This window comes from Pteropus medius, unplaced genomic scaffold (assembly GCF_902729225.1).
Source record: "Pteropus medius unplaced genomic scaffold, Ma_sr-lr_union100, whole genome shotgun sequence".
NCBI classification, from domain to species: Eukaryota; Metazoa; Chordata; class Mammalia; order Chiroptera; family Pteropodidae; genus Pteropus; species Pteropus medius.
In genome coordinates, this window is record NW_024349802.1 from 21,003 (window position 1) to 42,976 (window position 21,974).

Below are 21,974 nucleotides of genomic sequence, written 5' to 3' on the forward strand. Positions count from 1 at the left end.
ACCTTGGGCCCTGAACCCTCCACACTGACCCTAAACTCTAAATCCTAACCCTGATCCTAGCACTGACACTGACCCCTCACTCTCACTTTCACACTAACCATAATCCTTACCCACCAACCGTAATCCCCAACCCTACTATTAACTCTTTAACACCAGGCAGTCTGTAGAACAGAACCGGTGCTGGTTTTAAGGGTTGTTTGAACATTTGGTCTACTTATTTCATGCTTAGGTCTGTTCATTCCTGGAAGAAGCTGCCCTAACACAGAAGAGAAGATTGTCCACTCTGCTATAGTTTGGTTGGTAGACCCTGGCTTGCGCCACTAAGTGTTACATTGAGTGGTCATGGCCTCAAGATGGTGAAATAAAGCCACTAATCCTTGATCCTGTGATCCTAACAATGAAAGGGGACTCCCAATATGGCCCTGGTCCCAACTCAGACCCTTACCTTGACCCTTAATCCTAACACTGACTGTGACTTTTTTCATAATTTTATCTATACCACGGGAGGCATGGATTTGTAAAAGGCATATTAGCTTTGAGGTGACAATTCAAGCTTCGACCCTTCGCAACGGTGCTCTTGGTAGAGGTGACAGCCTTTGTAAAGGCTTAAGGTGGTTTTAAGCCTGTTTTGAGGAAGCAGAGTGGTGGATAGAGCAGAGGGAATGGGGGAGCCCAGGCAGGTCGTTGTCCCGCTAGGTAGAGAATTCAAAGAAATAATCCTGTACCATGACCAGCATAGGAACTGCCGCACAGGAAGCGCCCATTAAATGTTCACTCTTGTTCATTATAATTATCCCAGAGTACAGATGAGGAAAACTGAAGAATCCGCTCTTAGCGCAGGGCTTTGCACACGCAGGGCTCAGAACCACCTCTCCTGGTTGGACGGCCTCAGGAAAAGCCGGCACATAGTGAACAGCCCGGAAACTACCCCGCACCATCCACACTCGGGGCTGGCCTGGAAGTCCTGCCTCTCCCCAGAAATTCCACGCGGCAGCGAGCCCGGCAGGGGCTGGGTGGGCGGCGGCCCGTCTGAAGCCTCCACCTAGGGGCTCCCCCTGTGCAGTCCCAGGTGACCGCCAGCGCAGCGTGGGGCGGGACCCCCCTGTCCAATACCCGAAGGGCGTGCCTGCACCCCCTGCCCTCCCTGCAGACCTCGACGCGGTGCACCCCCTCGAACCGTGCCTCGGGTAGGGACGTACGCACCAGAAGACGGGGACAGTCTCACAATCAAGCTGGGAGGAAGGAGGGTCTTCCACCACCCGAGCGCTCTTCTCTGCTTCCAACTAAGATCCTCTGAGATCGGTCAGGCGGGCCGACTCCACCTCGCTCCAGAACACCTGCGCGGCGGCGGTGGCGACACGGGAAACTTCCGATGTGTGCAGTGACGGGTACATGCAGAGATGGTACTCGAACTCCGATCCCACCGAAGCTCCCACCGCAACGCAGTGACGTCAAGTGTGGGGGGCCCCTTGGAAGGCCTCGACACATGCGCAGATCACCGACTGCGCAACTGGCCAATTGCAAGCCTGGAAGTCCGCACGCGGCCCTCGCCTCCACTGCCCTGATCTCGGGCTCCGGGGGCTTTAAGCATGCGCACTAGCGCTCTCCCGGAACCGTTAATCCTGCCGCCCGCGCTCCCGGGACGGCGGGGCGGAGCGCACTGCGCAGGCGTGCTGCCGGACGCCCCGCCCCCCGCGCGGGCATGGTCCAATCCCAGCAGAGGCGCCAAGCGCCGGCGCTCGTAGGCGGAGAGCGGATGGCGGGCAGTCCGGGGCCGTCGAGCGTGGAGCCTGCGGGAGACGCAGAGTGGGCAGAGAAGGCCGGAGGTAGTGCGGGCACGGCGAGGGCCCCCGTCGGGATCCGGCCTGGGGACGGGCTAGGGTGGGACAGGGAGCGCGCAGGCGGCCTCTTCCTCAGAGTCCGGGCGGTGGCGACGGCCCACGACCCTGGCTTCTCAGGGAGTCTCAGCCACGCCCCCCACGAGAGCGGGCCGGGCCCGTACTCGCATCCCGTTGCCACATTTGCGCCATCTGTCGTCTGCTCAGGCAGCCTAACGTAGGCAAAGGCACCCTTTCGACCGGGTCCTGAGAAGCTCCATGTGCACCTCTTAAAACACAAAAGGGATATTTTCCTGGGTCTGCCACACATAAGGGAATAAGTCCTCACCATTCTCATCGCACACGTCTGGATTTCCCTGTTGCCCCGAAATGGTTCTTACCGGTAAATCTTCTCCCCGAAACTGGGATCCAGACCGGCCCCTGACAACTTTCCAGTCTTTTCTTCCTGACACCGACCTTGTTGAGTGATGGCTCCCACCTCCCCGGGAAACGGGGGACTTGCAGCTCATTTCAATTGCGTAAAAGTACAGCCCAACACAGGGAAAAAAAAAACCAAACCCGAGCCATATCCACCCCTGGATGTTTCATGGGAATTTTCTAAGCCCCACGAAAGTGCAGAGAATTGTACAAGGAACTCCTGTGTGCCATCCCTCAGCTTGTTGGCTCTCTGCTCTTGTTGGCCCATCTGGCCCCCTTGTTAAAATGCTATAATCAACGCATGTCTTGGTTGTAGCCTTGGTACACAGCAGGTGTTCCACAACGCTTTTGTGGAAAAAATGTTTGAATCATGGGGTAGTTTAGCACAGAAAGCTTGCTTTGAGCAAGACATGGCACCCAGTGATAGTCTTCAGCTAAGGAGAAAGAGCAAAATGGGACAGATGCGCGCGCGCGCACGCGCGCACGCACACACACAGTTAAGCACATACTGTGGCCACCACCATGCTAAAGAAGCCTTTTAGTATCGCTGTTCAGGTTCCTCAGATAAGCTAGTATATTCAAATGAAGATTTAATCAACTTCACAAGTGTCTTAATTTGGGCTGCTGTAACAAAAACACGATAGCACGGATGGCTTATAAACTACAGAATTTTATTTCTCAGTTCTGGAGGCAGAAAGCCTGCAGCAGATTTGGGGTCTGGTGAGGACTCACTTCCCCGTTCCCGCACAAACCTCTTCTTGTTGTGTTCTTACGTGGTGGAAGGGGTGAGGGAGCTCTCTGGGGTATCTTTTATAGGGGCACTGATCCCATTCATGAGACTCCACCTTCATGACCCTGAAGGCCCCACCTCCTCACACCATCACATCCGACCTCAGGATTTCAACTCGAATTCTATGGGGGACACAAACATTCACACTGTAGCAACTAATAATGAAAAAAATTTAAATGACAATGAGATTTCATTTTCAGTCTATCAGCTTGTTTTTAAGAGGGGGCAAGGGTGCTACTTAGTGTCAGTGACACTTTGGAGACACAGAGTTTCCCATTGTGAGTTGATAGGGACACTAATGGGTAAATGGCTTGGCAGTAGCCCATCTGGCGGAATTTTTAGCATTTAAGTTGCTTTTTCCCCCTTTCTGTCACCTACCTAAGGAATCACATAAAACACAAAGATGCATGGACTGAATACTCATTTAAGCCTAAATGGTAGTAGGAACACGTGAAGGAAGGCTAAGTCCACACATACCCATGCCCAATAGGAGAAATACCTGTACGGTGGATTTCTAAGATGAGGAAAAGTTAAAATTCAGTTAAATTAACCGATACAGCATGATCTTCAAAAAGTATTCTTATGAGAAAGACAAGATGGAAAAACTAATTAGAACACTATAGGTTGCACAGAAAGTTGTCTGGAGGCTGCTTTACTAATTGTTGACTCTGGGATTTGCAGTTTTTGAAGGGAAGGCAGAAGTGAAGGGACATTTTTAATTCTTATTGTTTGATTTTTCTACTAGGACTCCGTAGTTACTAGTGGAATTTACAAATGTAAAAGAGAAAGGAAGGGACATTTCTTAAATGCCATTAGAGAATCAGATGTTAATATCCATTACTGTAATTTCTCTGTTTTAATAGTACTGTGGTTACTACATAGGGGAGTGTCCTACTTCGGAAATTCACACTGGGGTATTATGGGTAATGAAGCATGGTGTCTGCAACTCATTCTCAAGGTTCAGGATTGTCAGAAAATAGGGGCTCTGGGTGAATGGCATATAGGAGATGTTTATCCTGTTTTTTAAAACTTCTAAGTAAATCTGAAATTATATTAAAACAAAAAGTCAAAAGTGGGCTCATACTACACAAGCTGTTTTGTGCCCTGGCTTTCTTGTTAACAAGGTACTAGTTGGTTCAGTCAAATAGTTACAGCTTTCCTGCTCTACGCCTTACCTTATGACAAGCACCAGACATGCAATAGAGAATAAAAACTGGAGGTGCAGCTCACTGCCTAGTCTAGGGAAAAAACGGTTGCCCAAACTGTAAAAGTCATTTTTGACTCACTCAGGGCAATTTATTAACTGTTTAAAATACAGCCACATGCAGAAATGTATGTGGTGAAAAGTAAACATCCTCTTTGTAGGCTGACAGTATATCTTACCTCTTTTTGTAGCCATATGAGATTTTCTACTATGTCAATTTAGATTTTCTTTTAATCTATCTAGGATCTCTTTCCATGTTAATATATAAGCATCAACTTCCTTTTCAGTGGTTGCACATTATTCTGTTGTAGGGATGAATCGTAAGTTCTCTACTGATGGCCATTCAGGTATTTTTAAAAATTGAGGTGACATTGGTTAATAACATAAGTTTCAAGTGTACAATTCTATAATACATCATCTGTATATTACGCTGTATGCTCACCACCGAAAGTCTAGTCTCCCTCCATCACCATATATTTGACCCCTTTACCTTCTTTGTCCTCCCCCCTTCCCCTTCCCCTCTGGTAACTGCCCTTCTGCCATCTGCGTGAATTTGTTCTGTTTGTTCATTGGTCGCTTTCTGTTTATATCCCACATGAATGAAATCGCATGGCTCTTGTCCTTTTCCATCTGACTTGTTTTGTTTAGCATAATAATCTCTAGATCTATGCATTTGGTCGCAAGTGGCAGTATTTTATCTGGTGGCTGAGTAATATTCCATTGTATGCATGTATAACATCTTCTTTATCCAGTCATCCATTGAAGGATACTTTGGTTGTTTCTATGTCTTGGCCACCATGAATAATGCTGCAGTGAACATCGGGGTGTATATATCTTTATGAATAAATGTTTTAGAAGTTTTGGATAGGTACCCAGAAGAGGGATTTCTGGGGCATATGGTAATTTTATTCATAATTTTGTGAGGAACTTTGTTTTCCATAGAGGCTGCACCAGTTTACATTCTCACCAGCAGTGTAGGAGGGTTCCTTTTTCTCCACATCCTCTCCAACAATCGTTATTTCTTGTCTTATTGATAATAGCCATTCTAATAGGTGTGAGGTGGAATCTGACTGTGGTTTTGATTTGCATTTTCCAGAAGTTGAGCATCTTTTCATATGTCCTTTGGCCATTTGCATGTCTTCTTGGGAAAAGTATCTGTTCAGATCCTCTGCCCATTTTTTATAGGATTGGTTGTTTTGTTGTTGAGTTGTATGAGTTCTTCATATAGTCTGGATATCAGCTGCTTGTCAGAAGTATTGTTTGCAAATATCTTCTCCTATTCAGTTACTTACATTTCTGTTTTGTTGATTTCTTTTGCTGTGCAGACGCTTTTTAGTTTGATGGAGTCCCATTCTTTTATTTTTGTTTCTACTTTCCTGGCCTTTGGGGTCAAACTCATAAAATCCTCTGTGAGTCCAAGGTCCATAAGTTTAGTACTGATGCTTTTTTTCTGTGTTTTATTGTTTCTGGTCTTATTTTTAAGTCATCAATCCATTTTGAGTTAATTTTGGTGTATGGTGACAGACAGCAGTCTCGTTTCATTCTTTTGCATGTGGCTTTCCAAATTTCCCAGCTTCATTTATTGAAGAGGCTTTCTTTGCTCTCCTGTATGGTTTTGGCACCTTAGCTGACAATTAGTTGCCTGTTTGTGGATTTATTTCTGGGCTCTCAGTTCCGTTCCATTGGTCTATGTGTCTCTTTTTCTTCCTATACTATACTGTAGCTTTGTAATAGTTTGAAGTCAGGGAGTGTGATACCTCTGGCTTTGTTTTTTTCTCACAATTGCTTTGGCTATTTGTTTCCTGCTGTTGACATTAACAAATATTGTTTCAGTGCCATTACCATGAATTTTGAATATTTAAGTGAGCATATTTGATGAATAGACTCCTAGAAGTGGAATTACATCTTCAAAGTGTTGATGTGGCCAAACTGCCCTCTAGAAGGTTGCACTGGTTCCCAGTCTATCAGTGTGTGCCTGCCTGTTTCCTCACATCACAAACACTGGGCGTTAGCAGACTTCCTAATCTTTACCAGCCTGCTAAGTACAATATATTTTCATCTCTAATTATGACCAAGGTTGTATATCTTTTTAAATATTTATCAGCCACTTGTGTAATTTTTGGTTAACTGTTCTGTCCCTTTCTCCACTTTTCTGTTGAAAGGATTATTTACCTTCTCTATATTGAGTAGTTGTTTGGGTTTTTTTTTAAAGTTTTTATTATGGAAAAATTTATATATGAAATTCAAGAACAAAGTATAATTATCCCATGAACCTATCTTTCAACTTTAACAATTATCAGCACTTTAGCCAGTCTGGTTTCCTCTTTATCAATCACTCTACTATTTCATTTCAAAGCATTCCAGGTATCATTGCATATTATCCATAAATATTTCCATGTATTTGTCTAAAAGATATCTAAAAGATACTCTTTTCAGAAAAGAAATCACAATAGCATTGTCACATCTGAATATTAGTTACAATAATTCTTGTTTCATCAAATATCTAGTCAATTTTCAAATTTCCCTGGTTGTGTCATCAGTATCTTTTAAAGTGCAATTGTTTGAATCAAGATCCAAATATGGTCCATTTAGTGAGAATGGTTGAATGTTTAATCCTTCTTAGCCTGTAAGGATCTTCCTTTCTAAGCCTTTCACTCCTATAGGCTTCTGAAATGTTTGGTTTTGTCTTCACAGGGCAGGCCAAGGACTCACAGAACATTGAAGACTTGATGGAAATGGTGAAGAAGTTGCAGAAAGGTCATATGTCCCCTCTATAACTGAGGCTCAGCCTGAGGTTTGGGTTCCACGCCCCATAATTCACAACGTTGGGAAATTTATTCGTTCTCTTACTTTTAAAAGTTAATTCCTTGAAATGAAAATATGGCCCTATTAAAGTGGATGGGAAGAGCAAGCAAAGCATCTCCCAGAGCCCAGTCGCAGCCCACTTGCTGACCACCCGTTTGGCTCCCACTGCGCTCGGTTAAATCCAGGTTTTCCCCTTCAGCTCCCTTCCCCCCACCTCCATCCTGCTGCTCTCTGCTTGCTCACCAGGCTCCTCCCAGCCATGCTCCCACCTCTGTGCCGACTGCCCCGCTCGCACCCCACACCCCGGGAGTGACAGGTCCTGCCTCTCGATTCTGGGCCCTCTGGAGCCCTTCCTGCAGCTGAAGGAGCACGTCCCGCCCCTTCAGTCTTTCGTCCCGTGCCTATTTCTCTCTTGACTGTAGTCGCCACAGCCTAAGTCAGTATCTCTAGTTATCTGTCCCTTGTTTCCTTTGCCCGGAATGTGAGCCCCTGGAGAGCCCCCACCTGCCTCTGCCTGCCCTGTCATCTCCACTCAACATCTTCTTCCTGCAGCAGGAAGCCTGGAGCCCAGAGTCGAAGTCCTGATTAACCGAATTAATGAAGTTCAGCAAGGTGAGCTCAAGGGTCTTGGCTTGTTAGCCAGGACCAGCTACGTGATTCGCAGGGCCCAGTACAAAATGAAAATGCAGGACCCCTTGTCTAAAAACTCCGGAGTAGTTCACCACAGCGACAACAGTATTAAACCAAACACGGGTCCACATAAGTGTAACTGCTATCTATAGTTGCGTGTCCATTATTCTCCTGGCCTTCCTGCCAACTGAGCCTAACGAAAGGGCTGAAGAAGCCTCATTTCCTGCTTGGTAAAAGCTAGGTCCCTCTAGGTTTGCTTGAAGACAAACATGAAATGTCACGGTTTGCAGGGAACGGTGCAGCTGGAAGCCACACTTACACGATGTCTGTCTTCTGCTCTTTGGCACAGCAAAAAAGAAAGCCAGTGAGGAGCTGGGAGAGGCCCGCACTGTCTGGGAGGCCCTGCAGAAGGAACTAGACTCATGTAAGCGTGCCAGGGTTTGCCCAGGGGTCCCCAAAATGTCATACCTCCCTGACACTCAGCATCCTGCTATGGCCAAGGGCCCCTGTCCTCTCTGGTCGCAGGCATTGCAATCTCCCACCCTCCCACTTTCGGTGAGAATGTTCTCAAAACACTCTACAAGCATACTCCCCACTCCGGGCCTTTGCGAGTCTGTTCCCCAGACAGCATAGGTTCCTTTTGCTTAATGTCATCATTCAGCCCTCAGCTCAAATGTCCCATTCTCAGACCTTCTCTAATTATCCAATCTAAAGAGCACCCTGCCCCCACCTGCGTACTTGATGGCTTGATGTATTTCTTCATAGTTCTTAGCCCACTGTTTATTTTTTCTCTCCCCTGCATGTAAGCACACACATTCCGCGGGTTCTCACGGCCACCCTTTATCAACATCAGGGCTATTTGGTGCTTACAGGGAGTGTGGGCACAAGATGAGCGGGGCTTACCTCGAGGGATCCACATTTGGGGTTGGGGCCGTCTCGAACCACCCAAGTGACAGTGGGCGAGCCCCGTCCCTGAGTGCGCAGTGGGTGGCCCCTGATGCCTAAATGTGTTACTGTGTTTTCCAGTGAGTGAAGAAAAAGTACACCTGAAAGGGATCTTGAGCAAAAAGCAAGGTAATTACAGCTATTCCGTCTCCAGGCTTTTGCCTTTGCCAGCGTACGTAAGCTCTCTTCATAGCAGCTGAAGCCTTTTGAAAGCGAATCGGCTTACATTCCTCCTGTGACTTCCATCAAACTTGCAGTAAATGACAAAATCCCATCAGCTGGCCACGAGACCCCGTGTAATGTGGCCCTGTCACCTCTCCCCAAACCTGATGCCTTGACAGGCTCTTACAGAGCCCTCGGTCTCTCTCCCTGCAGAGACCCTGATGACCCTCCGGCTCCACTGTCAGGAGAAGGATGCGGAGGCACAGAGGTACGAGCTCTGCCCGGGCCTTGCTCTGCCCGCCCCACCCTCTGGTGGGGTGAGGAAGGGAGGGGGAGGCCTCAGACCCACCAGTCTTACCTCTTGTCACACAGGGAGGCCGATAAGTGTCTTCTTCCTCGGCTCCAGCAGTAGGCAGTTGTGCTAGGGGTGCCTCACTCATTCACTTGCCAGAATATCAATTACATTTCTTCAGCTGGTTTTTATTCTATGCGTTTTACTCTTTCCACAGGCCTCTTGGCTGCCTAATCACTCAATTATCCATCTGTCCCTTCACTTAGGCATTGACCAACCATCTCTCCACCCAGTCTCCCTCCACTCATGCGTTACCCTTCCATCCGCCCAACTATTTGTGCACCCTTTTCGCCACTTCCTGAACACTCGTTTAACTCATTTTGTGACCAGAGACCCCAAGCCAAGACATACCAAGATTGGAACTGTTTGGGAAATTCAGATGAGATTCACATGTGTGTGCTTATGCACTTGACCATGTCCCTATCGGTCTATCCAATCCTCAAAAAGATATGTCCAGATTTGTAACGTGCTCGTGCATTACAGAGAAGGACCTCAATCTAGAAGGCTAAGACATTTCAGGAGGAGGAGGCAGAAGCCCTCCCCCAGCCCCATCCTGGGGAGACATTCAGGGGACATGACTGAGGGCCGCCTCACCTCTTACCAGGAAGCAAGCCATGCTGCAGGAGTGCAAGGAGCGGATCTCCATCCTGAATTCCCAGATCGAGGAAGAGAAGAACAAACAGAGGAAGCTGAGGTAAGGCCAGTGCCTGAGTCCAGGGATGGGCGTGGCTGGGCTGGGTTTTAGGTGGGGTTAATATCAGGGGCATGGTTAGAGGGTTAAGGGGGTGAAGTTGCTCCCAGCCTCACAAAGAACATGAGCAAGCTCCCCACCCCCACCCCTGGACTCAGGTCTGGGCATGAAGGACCCCGGCCTGGGCCAGGTTGGGGTAGTCTGCCTCAACCCATGACCCTGCATCCTGTGTGGTCGGCCCCCAGGTTGGATTTCGAGGAACAGTTGGAGGAACTGATGAGCCAGCACAAGGACCTCTGGGAGTTCCACGTGAGTCACTCAAAGCCACTCTTCCCACCTTCCTCATCTTCCAGGCAGCACTAGGGCCAAAGTTCAGGGCCTTCCTTCCTGTCACCTGCCACACCCAGTTCCTGAGCAAGCCCTGATGGCCACACATCAAAATTGCCCTCAGTTCTGCCACTCATCACCACCCTCACTGCACCATTTTCACTCTGCTGGTCCTGCTCGTCCATCCCAGGGGCCTAAGTGGTCCGGAGGGACCTAATGAACTGACGAGGGGTCATCCATCAAGGAGATCCATGGGTGTGTTTGGGGCCATCACAGGCACAGAACAGATGGTGGGAACCAAGCAGGCCAACGTTTGCCACCAGGGAAATCCCAGGCTCCAAACAAGGAAATAAGCAGAGGGAGTGAATGTCGGGAGGGAAGGGCTCCATGAGGAGGCCCCCGAGGGAGGAGGAGCCGCAGTGCCGGGCTGGTAACAGATTCTCCAGAGAGCAACCTGACTTGTAGTATTTGCAGCATCACCTGTGGTAAATACTCGCCCCAGGGCTGACTTCAAAGCTTGCAAGATTCCTGAACATTAACCCCCTCTTGGGCCACCCCAGCTCAGAACCATAGGTATCTGGGCTTAAACAGTTTCAGGCAGACACGATGGCCAGTGCAAGGGCCCAGAGGCTGAACTGTGCCTGGCATAAATGGAGGGCACGAGCAGTAGGAACTGAAGCCTGCTGAGTACAGACTAGGTCCAGGTAGGCATCTCTGAGGTGCATGAGAAGAAGCCAGGAGATGTGATTGGGCCTCCTTTCTACCTTCTCAGAGGCCAGAGCACCTGGCCCAGGAGATTGGCGCCCTGGACAGCAGCAAGGAGCAGCTGCTCAAGGAAGGTGAGGCCCAGAGAATGGCAAGGCCCTGCCCAGCCCAGCCCAGCCCAGCCCAGCCCTTCCCAGCCCACTTGTTCCTTCCCACTGCAGAGAAGCTGGTGGAGGCAAAGCTAGAGGATGTAAGGCATCGTCTGTGCTCCCAGTTTGGGGTGAAGGGCTACTCAGACATCACCGAGGGGCTCTTCCTCCGCAGCCCGGAGGCAGCAAGCGCGGTGTAAGACGGTGGGGCGGAGGGGGACAGGTGGGCGGAGTTGGGTGGAGGGAAGAGGCTGTGGGCATTGACAGCCCCGCCCTCAGGCATCTGTTTGAGGAGGAGAACGGATTGGCACAGGCGCTCCTGGCGGATGCTGCCCAGCACCACAAGCAGCTGCAGCAGAAGTGCCAGCAGCTGCAGCAGAAGAGGCAGAGGTGGGCCTGGAGCCCCTGCCCCATTTCACAAGGGGAGGGTGGCTGAGGGATTTTCTGCCCCATGCCAGCCTCAGTCTCCTGGTCTGGTCACATCCTCTTGTCCCTCTGCCTCCCCACCCTCCAACCCCACCCCTTTCTGTCCAGGCTGAAGGAGGAGCTGGAAAAGCTCGGACTGCAGGTCCCTGCTCAAGCACAGAGCAAGCAGGAGGATGGGGCTGGGCCAGCAGAAGCTGTGAGCCCTGGAGTAAGGTGGCAGGGAACAGAGACAGCTCGCGAAAGGAGCTAGAGGGCGGGAAGGCATGGAGGCTGTCCGGGGAGTCCTCAGTGGCCTTTGTGGAAGGGTATTCCCAGAGGGAGAGCCAAGGCAAAGGTACTGAGGCTGGCAGTGGTGGGGTAGGAGGGGGCGGGCCCCAGGGAGGTGTGGGTACAGGGATGCATGGAGATTGCCATCTCAGACACTGACCTCCCACAGGCCAATCCCAAGCTTCTTGGAGTCCGTGAGGAGAAATACCCAGAGCTGTCCACCAAGAAGAGCCTGATACCCTCCTAGGCAAGGAGGACCCTCCCTGCCCTAAAGCTTACTTCATGGGCTTCTGGAAATAAAGGCACAGTTTCAGTACAACTGTCTCAGCTGAATCTTTGCGGGGGGTTGGAGCTGTCCGGCCCAAGACCCCTGGCCCTTGAGACAAGTGAAGCATTGGCTACACTCTCCCTCTTGGACTCAGCCAGAGTCCCACTGCAGGCACTCAAGAAATGCTTCCCTAACCTCGTAGTCTCTGGTCAGCTCACCTCCAGGACTTGACACATGACTCTGAGTCCCCAGGCAGAGGGGATGCAGGCTGAGACCCCGTCACGGTGGACCCAGGGGTTCTGTGAACCCATCCTGTGATAGTTTCTTCAATTCTTAGGTTTGGACTACACAGAACCCCAGAAATCCCATCAACGAGGACCAAGGTGCTGGGGACCTCAGACAGTCAGTTACAATCAGTGGGCCCACAGCCCCCACCGATTAGCTGAGAAAAAGAAATGTAATTGGAGGCTAAGTGCAGTTTGTGCTCATGGGCACCAAACATGACAGGCACTTGTTCCATAACGTGTTAGAGATCCTCGGCGTGCTAGGAGCCACTTACCCAGGGCTGTGCACCCGAGGCAGGCTTCCGATCCACCCACATGCATCGACCCAGTAAAGGAAAGGTGATGATGGGAGTCGAGGTCTGTGCTCCTGGGTCAAAAAACGAGAATTACATGCAGTGATCCCCTCTCTGGAGAGGCTCCCACTCCCAGGTAGGACAGTGACGTGGTGGGGTTGGAGAGACCCATACAGGCCCCAGAGTGGAAAGCACTGCCTCCACGGAAGGACAGGAGACAGTGGGGACTTCTTCAGTCAGTCAGGAGACCTTAGGCATCAAACCTCAGAGTCAGCCTGTTTTCTAGCTGTGAGATAGGGCCAGTCGTGCCTGTGTTATACATGAACTGGCAACACCCTATCAAAGTAAATCATGCGTCTCGTGGAAATTAATATAGTCACTTGGACGAAATGGAAACATCTAAAAACTGCAATTTGGCTAAGCCCATGATTAGAACTAATTCTGTAGATTGAGTTAATTCACAACTTTAAAGAAAGCAAGTAATTCAACTGATGAATAAAAGGCCCTTAACAGGTAATACCTATTTGTTAAAAAAGAAAACGAAAATATCTAGGTAGAGAAGGTAACTTCCTTTAAACTTATTGGTGAAATGTTTAAAGCATTTCAGGTATATTCACATACTATTGACCTACCCGAAGTTCTAACTGAAAACAGGAAAGAAATGAAGCGTAAGAATTTATGCTTATGTACTTTAGAAACGTAGAGGAGTCTATAGACAAATTACAGGATGGCGAAATGAATATAAAATTTGGAGGCCGGCTGCTTTACTCTGGTCTACCAATCCAAACGCTCTCTCGTCCGGAAACGCCCTCACAGACACACCCAGAATAATGCCTGACCATAAGTCTGGGCGCCCCATGGCCTAGTCAAGTTGACACAAAATTAACCATCATAAAAATCCACCCCTTGTCACCCTACCACCCATATGCATCTCCTTAAATCACACTTCATCACCCAATAAAGACAATAAAAAGGTCAAAATGCCATCGCACGTGATACAGTTATGCTGCATACAACCATGTCCTTCAGTGGTGTTTACTGTTCTCCATGATATCCTGTAACAAAAACTGAGGTAAAGGTAACAATACTTAAGGAATGTGCTGTAAAGTCAACACATCTTATGTCACATGATAAGAGAATGAGAGGGAATAAAACAAATATATTTGCCATACACACACACATAGGAACATATTCAAACGAAATGAGGAAAACTCATGACAGTGAAAGTCCCCATTTCTCTAACTGGTCACAGAGTTAGAGCTGGTATTTAGAACTCGAACTTCACCTTCTACCGCTACCCGTTCTGCATTTCTTTTGCTTTCAGCAAGCAACTCAGCTAGTCGTGCTTTTTCACCTGGTGGGGCGACCCAAACATTCATTCCTGAAGGGTCTGGGTGATTAGCAGTCCTGCCTGGATTAGGTTGTTACAGTTTTCACTGCCTTTAATCAAAGGGCACGGCACTGCTAAGAGATTCTCTAAGGGACCTCCTATATCATAATTTGACACCTCCCTCCTCACCTCCACTGGGGTAGCAGTCCAGCTGCCCCATGGTGTCAGGGTCAGGCACACCAGCCAGCTCAGCCAGCTCAGCAACTTCCTTCTTTGCCTGTCGATTCAGAGGCATGAGGAGCTCAGAGTGGCTGGGCACCAGTCCTAACCCACTTCCCATTTGCCCCGAGAATACTCGCCCGCACCACTTGTGGCTGCAGCGTTTACCCCGAGATAACCCATGGGTCACAGTCCTAACCTCACCGCCAAAGCTTGCCACGAAATACATCGCTTTTATTATTTTTGCATCTCTCTATATACTGATAGTCTTTGGAAACAAATGACATCATTCTATTCATAACATTCTGTTTTCAATAGTATTTTCATTTACAAAATATAGTAATTCTCGATTGCTGAAAACGTCAAATCCTAGAAACTATATATCATTCCCACACACGATGTTAACATCGTTCTTGAACTGTTGTTAGCCAAAGGTTCATTTGATGAATGCAATTTATGTATACATTTCTGTTACATTAGAATTAGAGGCAAGTTCTGTTAGAAATAACTCCAAGAACAATTTTCATATTTTATTTTCATATTGAAAACCAGTCAGATTTGCTTCAGCCTCAAGGAGTATGTTTATGTGAAATTAACGCTGGCAGCAAGCAGCACTTTTTTTTCCTAAATGGGAAATGGGTTAATTTCCAAATAAATGGAATCATTACTGTGTTTCCTGGTGGAAGCATTCCTCCCTCTGGGACTAAGATTTCTACCTCAGCGAAGTATAAGGCTGTAGGAACAGGAAGGAAAAATCTTGCCGGCAGGTCACCAGGAGCAATAGTCAGCACTGCAACGCTCACTTCCACTGCTTGAGTTTGGACCCTTGATTCTGGCTATGGGAAGAACACCAGCATATGTTGGATACTGATTCAAAGCATACAGAACTTTCTGGGGAACCCTGCCCCAGCCCTGCAAGGTATTGCCTCATAGCTGGTCCTATAACAGAGTCTTCAAAATGCCAGTCCATTATTTTATCAAGCCGGCTGCTTCAGAGTGGTGGCAGCATGATAAGACCAGTGGGTTCCATGAGTGTGGGCCCATAGCTGCACTTCTTTTGTTGCTAGGGAGTTCCTTGATCAGCGGCAGTGGAACACCATGTGTCGATATGGCATTCTGTGAGGCCACAGATGGTACTTTTGGCCAAAGCACTGTGTTCAGGGAAGGCAAATCCATGTCCAGATGTGGCCCTATCCTTATTCCTTCCAGAGTTTCAGTCCTTACCGATATGAACCCAGGCACACATCCCAGATATCCAGTTTAACTGAGAGACGTAATGATTTCCTCAACTCCTTTTCCAATACCATACTAGCACATGGATCCCTAAATGGATCTCTGTCTTGCCCCAGGCCTTCGTCTCTCTTAATTCAAGGCCCCGTGGCTGACTCACACTTAACATCAACTTTAAAAGCCTTTCCATCATCCTGCCCTATATTTAATGGGGGATGTGTCCTGTCTCTCTGGAGGTGAAGATTCATTGTAAATAAGCCCCTTAATAATTTCTCTCCTCCAGAAAGCTAAAAGTAGTACTCCACAGCCATTCTCACAGTGTAGACTACCAAAAAAGAAAGAAAATTCTACTTGGTAAATAAAAAACACATTTGGAGATAATAAAGTCACATCATACCTGTAACGATAAAACCTAACAGTCTTGCCTTGTTAGTAATACATGCTGGAGCTAAATCAACATCAGACAACAAAACCCAGTCAAGTGAAGCTGTACACCATTCTGCTGAATGTTGGTCTGGTTACTATTGGTCTGTTTCCAGTGTTTTGCAAACCAAAGTCCCAGACATTCCAAAGAAGCCACTGTTTAAACCAACATGACAAATGTGAAGGCCCACATGCCTAGATTTTGGCTAATACAAGCCCTACAATCCAAGGGTGCTGCAGGCTTGCCTGTCACCACCCAAACTGACAACTGAGGCAAAGGGCCCTAGCAATTGGCCAAATTGGAGAGCCCGCCCACAGGCTAATGCTGGAGCTCCAAAGGTGGTTAATATTTGAATTGGCAAACAACTGATACCTGTTAACTACCCACTAGCACGTTGTAGGACACGGTGTCCCAGGCCTGTTCAGAACGCAGCCTCTGATGGCTTGACTGCTCTCACTTTCTGCGCTGCAGGAAGTCCATCCTCTTCCTCTGCCCAGGTTGACAGCCTCGGCCCAGCTCACAGGTGACGCTGTGCCTCTTGGACACCAAGCCATCCCGCCATGTTGGGTCTTCATCTAACCACACACCTGGATGACAGCTGGGTGCAGCTGTGATGGAGATGCCCACAAGGGCAGAATACCTGAACCCACTCAACCTGCAGCGCTCTAGGAAGTAATGATAAATCACTAACGTTTGTGGTTGGCTTCTCCCGCAGCGATAGCTGGTTTGAAAAGAATCTGGTGCCCATCTGTGGGTGCTGCCTCAGAAAATCCTAAAACACGTGTCCAGTTTCAACACAACCGCCACATAGTAAGACGCAGTCTGCATACACTTCACAACCCTTTCTCCGAGAACCGGGGCACTGCACTAGCCATTAATAAAATACGCCCACTTACAGATGAGCAAATTGAAGTCATGCAGGTCAGTGCTTCAGGGGCAGACGGCAAACCTCCCAGGCCCGCGCGGTCTGCATACACACGGTGGCCTTGGACTCATCACCGTTTGCGAAGCTTCTGGAACACAGGCCAGCCGTCTACTGTGCACCTTCTTCTGACGAAGCAACCACTGAAAGCACAGCCCTCGACGGACGCGAGGCTAGGATGGCCTCCTGGACTTGGCGTCGGGCCGAGCCGCACCTGCACTTCAGGTCACGCCGCCAGTCATCCGCCGATCTTTCCGCTCCCGCCCAGTGAGCGACCCCTTCCCCCGACCCCGCGTCCCCGAGGGCTGCCAGGCTCCGCTTCTCACCGGGGCACCGAGCCTCGGGGACACAGGACACAGGACACAGCAGGAGCAGCGGCACGACGGCGGGAGAAACCGGAACTTCCGGACGAAAGAGGGCTGAGTGGGCGGGGCGGCGCCTGCGCAGAAGGAGCCGGAAGGGCGCTTCCGCGTCTGCGGCCGCACGTCCGTGCCGGCGAGACCGCGTTTCCCACGAGCCTCTCGGCGGAGTAGAAAGCGCCGGGGCCTCGGGAGCGTTGGCGGGGTGATCTGTCTTGCTTCCCTGAAATGGAAGAGCGTTGTCCCTACTGTCGTCAGGCGAACTAGGTAAGCAGAATCCAACCTGCTGGGGTTTCGCAGCCTCGCTAACCTGGCGGAAGGGACGTGGCCAGCTCCAGCCCACTCTGGACGGCCTGTCCCACCTAAAGGGGCAGAAAGAACAGCAGCTCTTACGAAGTTCACGGTCCTGAGGCTCAGGCTCAGTAACAGACTGAGACCTGTCGACAGGACCACAGAACGCTTTCTCTCCCTCATCCAGCTCACGTCTAAAGTCCTATTCACAGCAGCTCCTTTTACCTAGTACAAGAAAAAGTTACAGGACACACCAAAAGCAAAGAAACCATTTGAAGACACAGAGCAAGCAGCAGAACCAGACATGCAGAAATGTTGGAATCATCAGACCAAGAATTTAAAACAACAATGATTAATATGCTGAGAGCTCTAAATGGATAGACGGCTTGCAAGAACAGGTGGGCAGTGTAAGCAAAGAGCTGGCAATCCAGAGAAAGAACCACAAGGAAATCTTAATAATAATAACAATAATAATAAAACACTGAAAAAGAAATGAACACCTTTGATAGGCTCATTAACAGACCGGACATGGCTGAAGAAAGAATCTGTGAGCTTGAAGATATAGCAATAGAATCCTCATAAACCAAAAAGCAAAGAGAACAAAGATTGAAAAACACCAAACACTCAGCCTAGCCCACCTTAAATGTGCTCAGAACACTACACTAACCCACAGCTAGGAAATTATCTTGACATTCATCTCAAGGGTCACTGCCTTCCTCTAGTTCTCCCCAGAAGCAGGAGACACTGATGGGTGTTTTGTAGACATGAGGAGGTGCAAAAGCACAAAACATAATATTCAAAAGACGCTGGCAACACAGTACACTGTAGAGTATCGGTTGTTTACCTAAGGATGAGAGTGGGGATGCAGCAGCTCAACATTATGCCAACCAAGAATGGCCATTCATGTCACTGTTCCTGGGGTAGCAGCTACACCCACGTCCAGGGCCGTGCTGAATCTCAGGGTCAGACAAAAAGAAGACTTGGGAGCCCGCAGGCAGGAGGCAGCGAAGCCCTGGAGTCCAGCCTGGGAAGTGGGTGCTAGAGCCCCCTCAGTGGAGAGCACGGATGCAGGCGCCCATGGCTGGGACCAGGGGTGGCAGAGAAGGGGTCTCTGGAACCAGGACGGAGCTGCTTGACCACAGTGAAGCGCCTCATGTGTTAATGACAAGGTGTTCTTGGCAAACCCAAAGCAGGCAAACAAACCCACAATGACCAAGCCCAATGCCACTGACTGTGACAGAACATAACCTTGGAAAGGGGACTGGAAGAATGCATTGCAAACACTGTGCCCAGCTGCAGGTTCATCGGTGTGAAAATCACCCATAAAGTGCATGAAGCTTTTCTAGAGGTCTGTCGCCAAAGCTGACTTGGGAAGAATTAGAGGCCCCACATTTCGTGGGGTAGATGGGACACTGTGTTTATTTCTGATCTGTTCTGGAATCTCACTAAAACCTAAAACGACAGTGAGTACGTGTAGAACGAGCATGGGAGGCCGGAGGACAGGCAGGAAGGGCAGCAGGTAGGGAAGCGAGCGCTTGGCGGTGAGAGCTAAGGAGAGGAGCCCCCACTGGGCAGCTGTCCCCATGGGCTCCAGGACACCCTGGGAAACACAGAGACGGGAGTCTGGAAAACACTCGGATAAGGACCAGCTGCACCTGGGATCCCAGCCCCCCTCCCCCTGCAGGAGGTGGCAGATGCATTTTTCTGGATAACAGGGACTCAGGGCTGTGACGGACAGAGGTGAGGCTGGGAGACGGCACCACACGGAGCCTCTCTCTGAGCTGGGGCTGCACCTGGTACCCCATCCCTGCCCTGAGAACACCCCAGGTGGATAATGGAGGCCCCTCAGTGGAGAGCACGGATGCACCTAAGCAAAGCCTCGTGCCAGCGAGGTGCCCATTGTAGGCAAGGGGACCTGCAGGAACTGAGCCGGAGTAGGGGAGCTCAGAGAAGGGGCTGCAGGAGGGAGGCAGAAGCACCGTTCTCCACCTGCTTCTGGGTGCACGTCTTCCCTACTGGCCAAAGTGTGGGTGCCGGGGGCCCTGCCCTCTGGGGTACAGCCTCACATAGTGGTTTCTTTCCTGACCACGCCTGAATTGTGTGGGTGCTTCTCTCCCCTCTGTCTTTCCCATGTTGCTTGTCCCTGCCATTTCAGCCCTGGGCCAGGCCCCACACCAGCCACCCATGTGATAAGCAGGAGGGACCTCTGTCCCTGTGCGCCCAGAGCACTGGGAATTCGACTCGGCCAGCAGAGTCGTCCCCGTGCTTTAAACTGACCCTCAGTCATCACTGTGGCCCCAGGGAGGCCAGGGGGCCTGGGGACCTTGTCCAGCCTGACATGTGACCTCTGGCCCTTCCTGGATTCTAGCTCCTGGACGCGTGGCGTCTCCTGGACAGCCAAGTCGGATGGGGAGACAGTGGGCTGCTGGTGTCCTGCCCCCCGCGACAGCTGCGGGGCCTCGGCCTTGCTCCACGGCCTGGGGTTCTCTGCAGCAGTCGCTCCTGGGAAAGGCATTTTTCTGCCAGGTTGACTTAGCACGCTGGCCTCCCTTCCTTCATACCCACGAGAAGGCAAGTTCTTTAAGAAGTGTCTCAGCAGCCATTACACCCTCAGACAGCAGAGGTGAAACCTGAGGAGGGCGTGGGGAGGGAACGGGGTTGAAAACTTGCTCAGAAGACTTGATTTAAGGAATCTCTCCCAGGAACTTCCTCTTATTTTGTGTGGTCAAAGGGTTGAGAACCCAAAATAGAAATGCAGGCAGATAAGCATGTAATGTTTAGTGTACTCGTGGTTCAAAGTAACGACCTTGACGAAAGCCAGAGGTCTTTTCCAAGTAAAACAGAAGCAGAGAACACTACATCGCAGTGTCCAAAGGGTAAGGCAGCTTGGCCCAGGGACAAACGTTTCCACATCAAGGGGACTGGAGATTACGCGTGTGTCCTCTTGTCTGTCACTCAGTTGGCCTCCACCTCTGAGCTGCTGTGTAAGATCCTGGGAGCTAGCGACACCGTTGACCTACCTGCAAAGTGCTGGCTCACCAAGACGCCAGAGGAGATGCTGCCGAAGCTCAAAGGAAAGGCCTTGCCAAGCGGCAGACCACAGCATTTACTGAAGGTTTTTCAGAGCCCTTCTTCAGGAAGCACCGATTCAGGCAGAAATCCAAACAGGGCTGGGATGAGGAGCCAAGGGCCCCGGGTGTTTATGAGGGGGGAGGGCAGACAGACATCGCAGGAGGCGGGCGTGCCACAACAGCAGACACCCTAACGCAACGCCGATTCCAAACAATGCCTTTAATTTTCAGTGCTGTACTCATCGGTCCAATAGCCATAGTACCTGCTTTTTTGTTGTCTTTGCAAACACTTCTGTGGGATGCAATGCTGCTCTAGGCCCGTCGAAAGGTTATTTTGCGTTTTAACATTCCACGGTGCAAGGCAGTCCCTCTGGAATGGCGGCTCCGGCTCCATTTCAAAGAGGCTCCGTTTGCAGTATTTTTGTACACAGCCCATCAGCGGTGAGGGTGCCGGGCAGCTGACGGATCCCCCAAAGGGCAGCCACGCGGCGTAGGCGATGGACCCGAGGGTCGGCCGCTGCGGGGCCCACCAGAGGGCGCTAGAGATGCAAACGGAAAGCGCGGGGCGTGGCTTTGCCCTTACTGTCGGAAGGAATGTGCGAGGCGTTCCTTCTGCGGATCGCCAGATATGCCAACACGACGACCACCACGCAACCCGCTCCCAACCACGGCTCCTTCCTTCCGACTCCCCCCTCCCCTGGACTTTGCGTCTAGCATTCACTTGGCTTTCGTTTTGTTTGATTTTTCTCATTTTCGAATTTCTAAAAGTGTTTTCATAGCATATATTCTCGGAGGCCTGAATTTTTACTGCTCATTCCCCCTGAGCGCCCCGGGTGAGGTGTGGCTGTGCCTCCGCTGCCTGGTCAGGGCACTCGCGACTTCTTGGTGCTGCAGAGTGGGCTTCCTGGGACACCGGGAGAGAACACGTCTAGGCCATGCGTGTACACGCAACACGACAGACACCGTGCCACCCACCGTGCCACCCGGCAGTGCTTGAGCCCGGTCACACTCCCACTGGCGTGTCGAAGTATCTAGGGGTATAAAATGTTGTTGACTTGTGGTCTCAACTTGCATTTTCTTGATTATGAATGAAGTGCAAAATTTCTTTATATGTTTTTATTCGGCAAAACTGTACCCTCTTCTATAAAATGTCTACTATGCATTTAGGTCTCTCGGGGTTTCTGTCTCTCATTGTTGTAGGAATGCATTAGATATCTGGCTATTTTTTCAGTTTTATGTGTTGTAATGATTTTTTTCCACTTTTTGGGCCACCTTTGCATGGTATTTGTGGTATTTTTTGGATAAACACTTCACAATTACCACCTTTTAATTTGGGGTTAGCAATTTTGGGGGTTTAAAAAACCTCTTCCTACCCCAGAAAGATCAGAATGATAGTTGGCTGCATTACAGTTTCACCTTTCACATTCACACCTGAAACTCCTGCGCAATCATCCTTCCTGTGGTCGGGCTAAGGGCAAAATTCGTTTTCCCCATATAGATATGAGTTGTCCCAGGGCCAACAGGGAAGCTTGAGGGCCTCAGACAGGGCCACACGCCACCCGCAGCATCTACCTC

General features: G+C 49.8%; 1 protein-coding gene across 2 annotated transcripts; it reads left to right on the plus strand.

The window, feature by feature from the left end:
- The first annotated feature begins 1,729 nt into the window (after positions 1-1,729).
- SYCE1 (synaptonemal complex central element protein 1) lies at positions 1,730-12,011 on the plus strand. Of its 2 annotated transcripts, none has more exons than XM_039835898.1 (13): positions 1,730-1,826; positions 6,944-7,006; positions 7,607-7,666; positions 8,034-8,108; positions 8,711-8,758; positions 9,005-9,059; positions 9,748-9,837; positions 10,080-10,143; positions 10,934-11,000; positions 11,088-11,211; positions 11,295-11,405; positions 11,550-11,649; positions 11,878-12,011. In XM_039835898.1, exons 1-13 carry the CDS (start codon positions 1,757-1,759, stop codon positions 11,953-11,955), a joined length of 1,005 nt encoding a protein of 334 aa, XP_039691832.1. In that variant the 5' UTR covers positions 1,730-1,756; the 3' UTR covers positions 11,956-12,011. The 2 variants fall into 2 exon arrangements, with proteins under 2 accessions (XP_039691832.1, XP_039691833.1); XM_039835899.1 differs by having other exon boundaries at positions 11,550-11,637; positions 11,878-12,007.
- Positions 12,012-21,974: the final 9,963 nt, after the last annotated feature.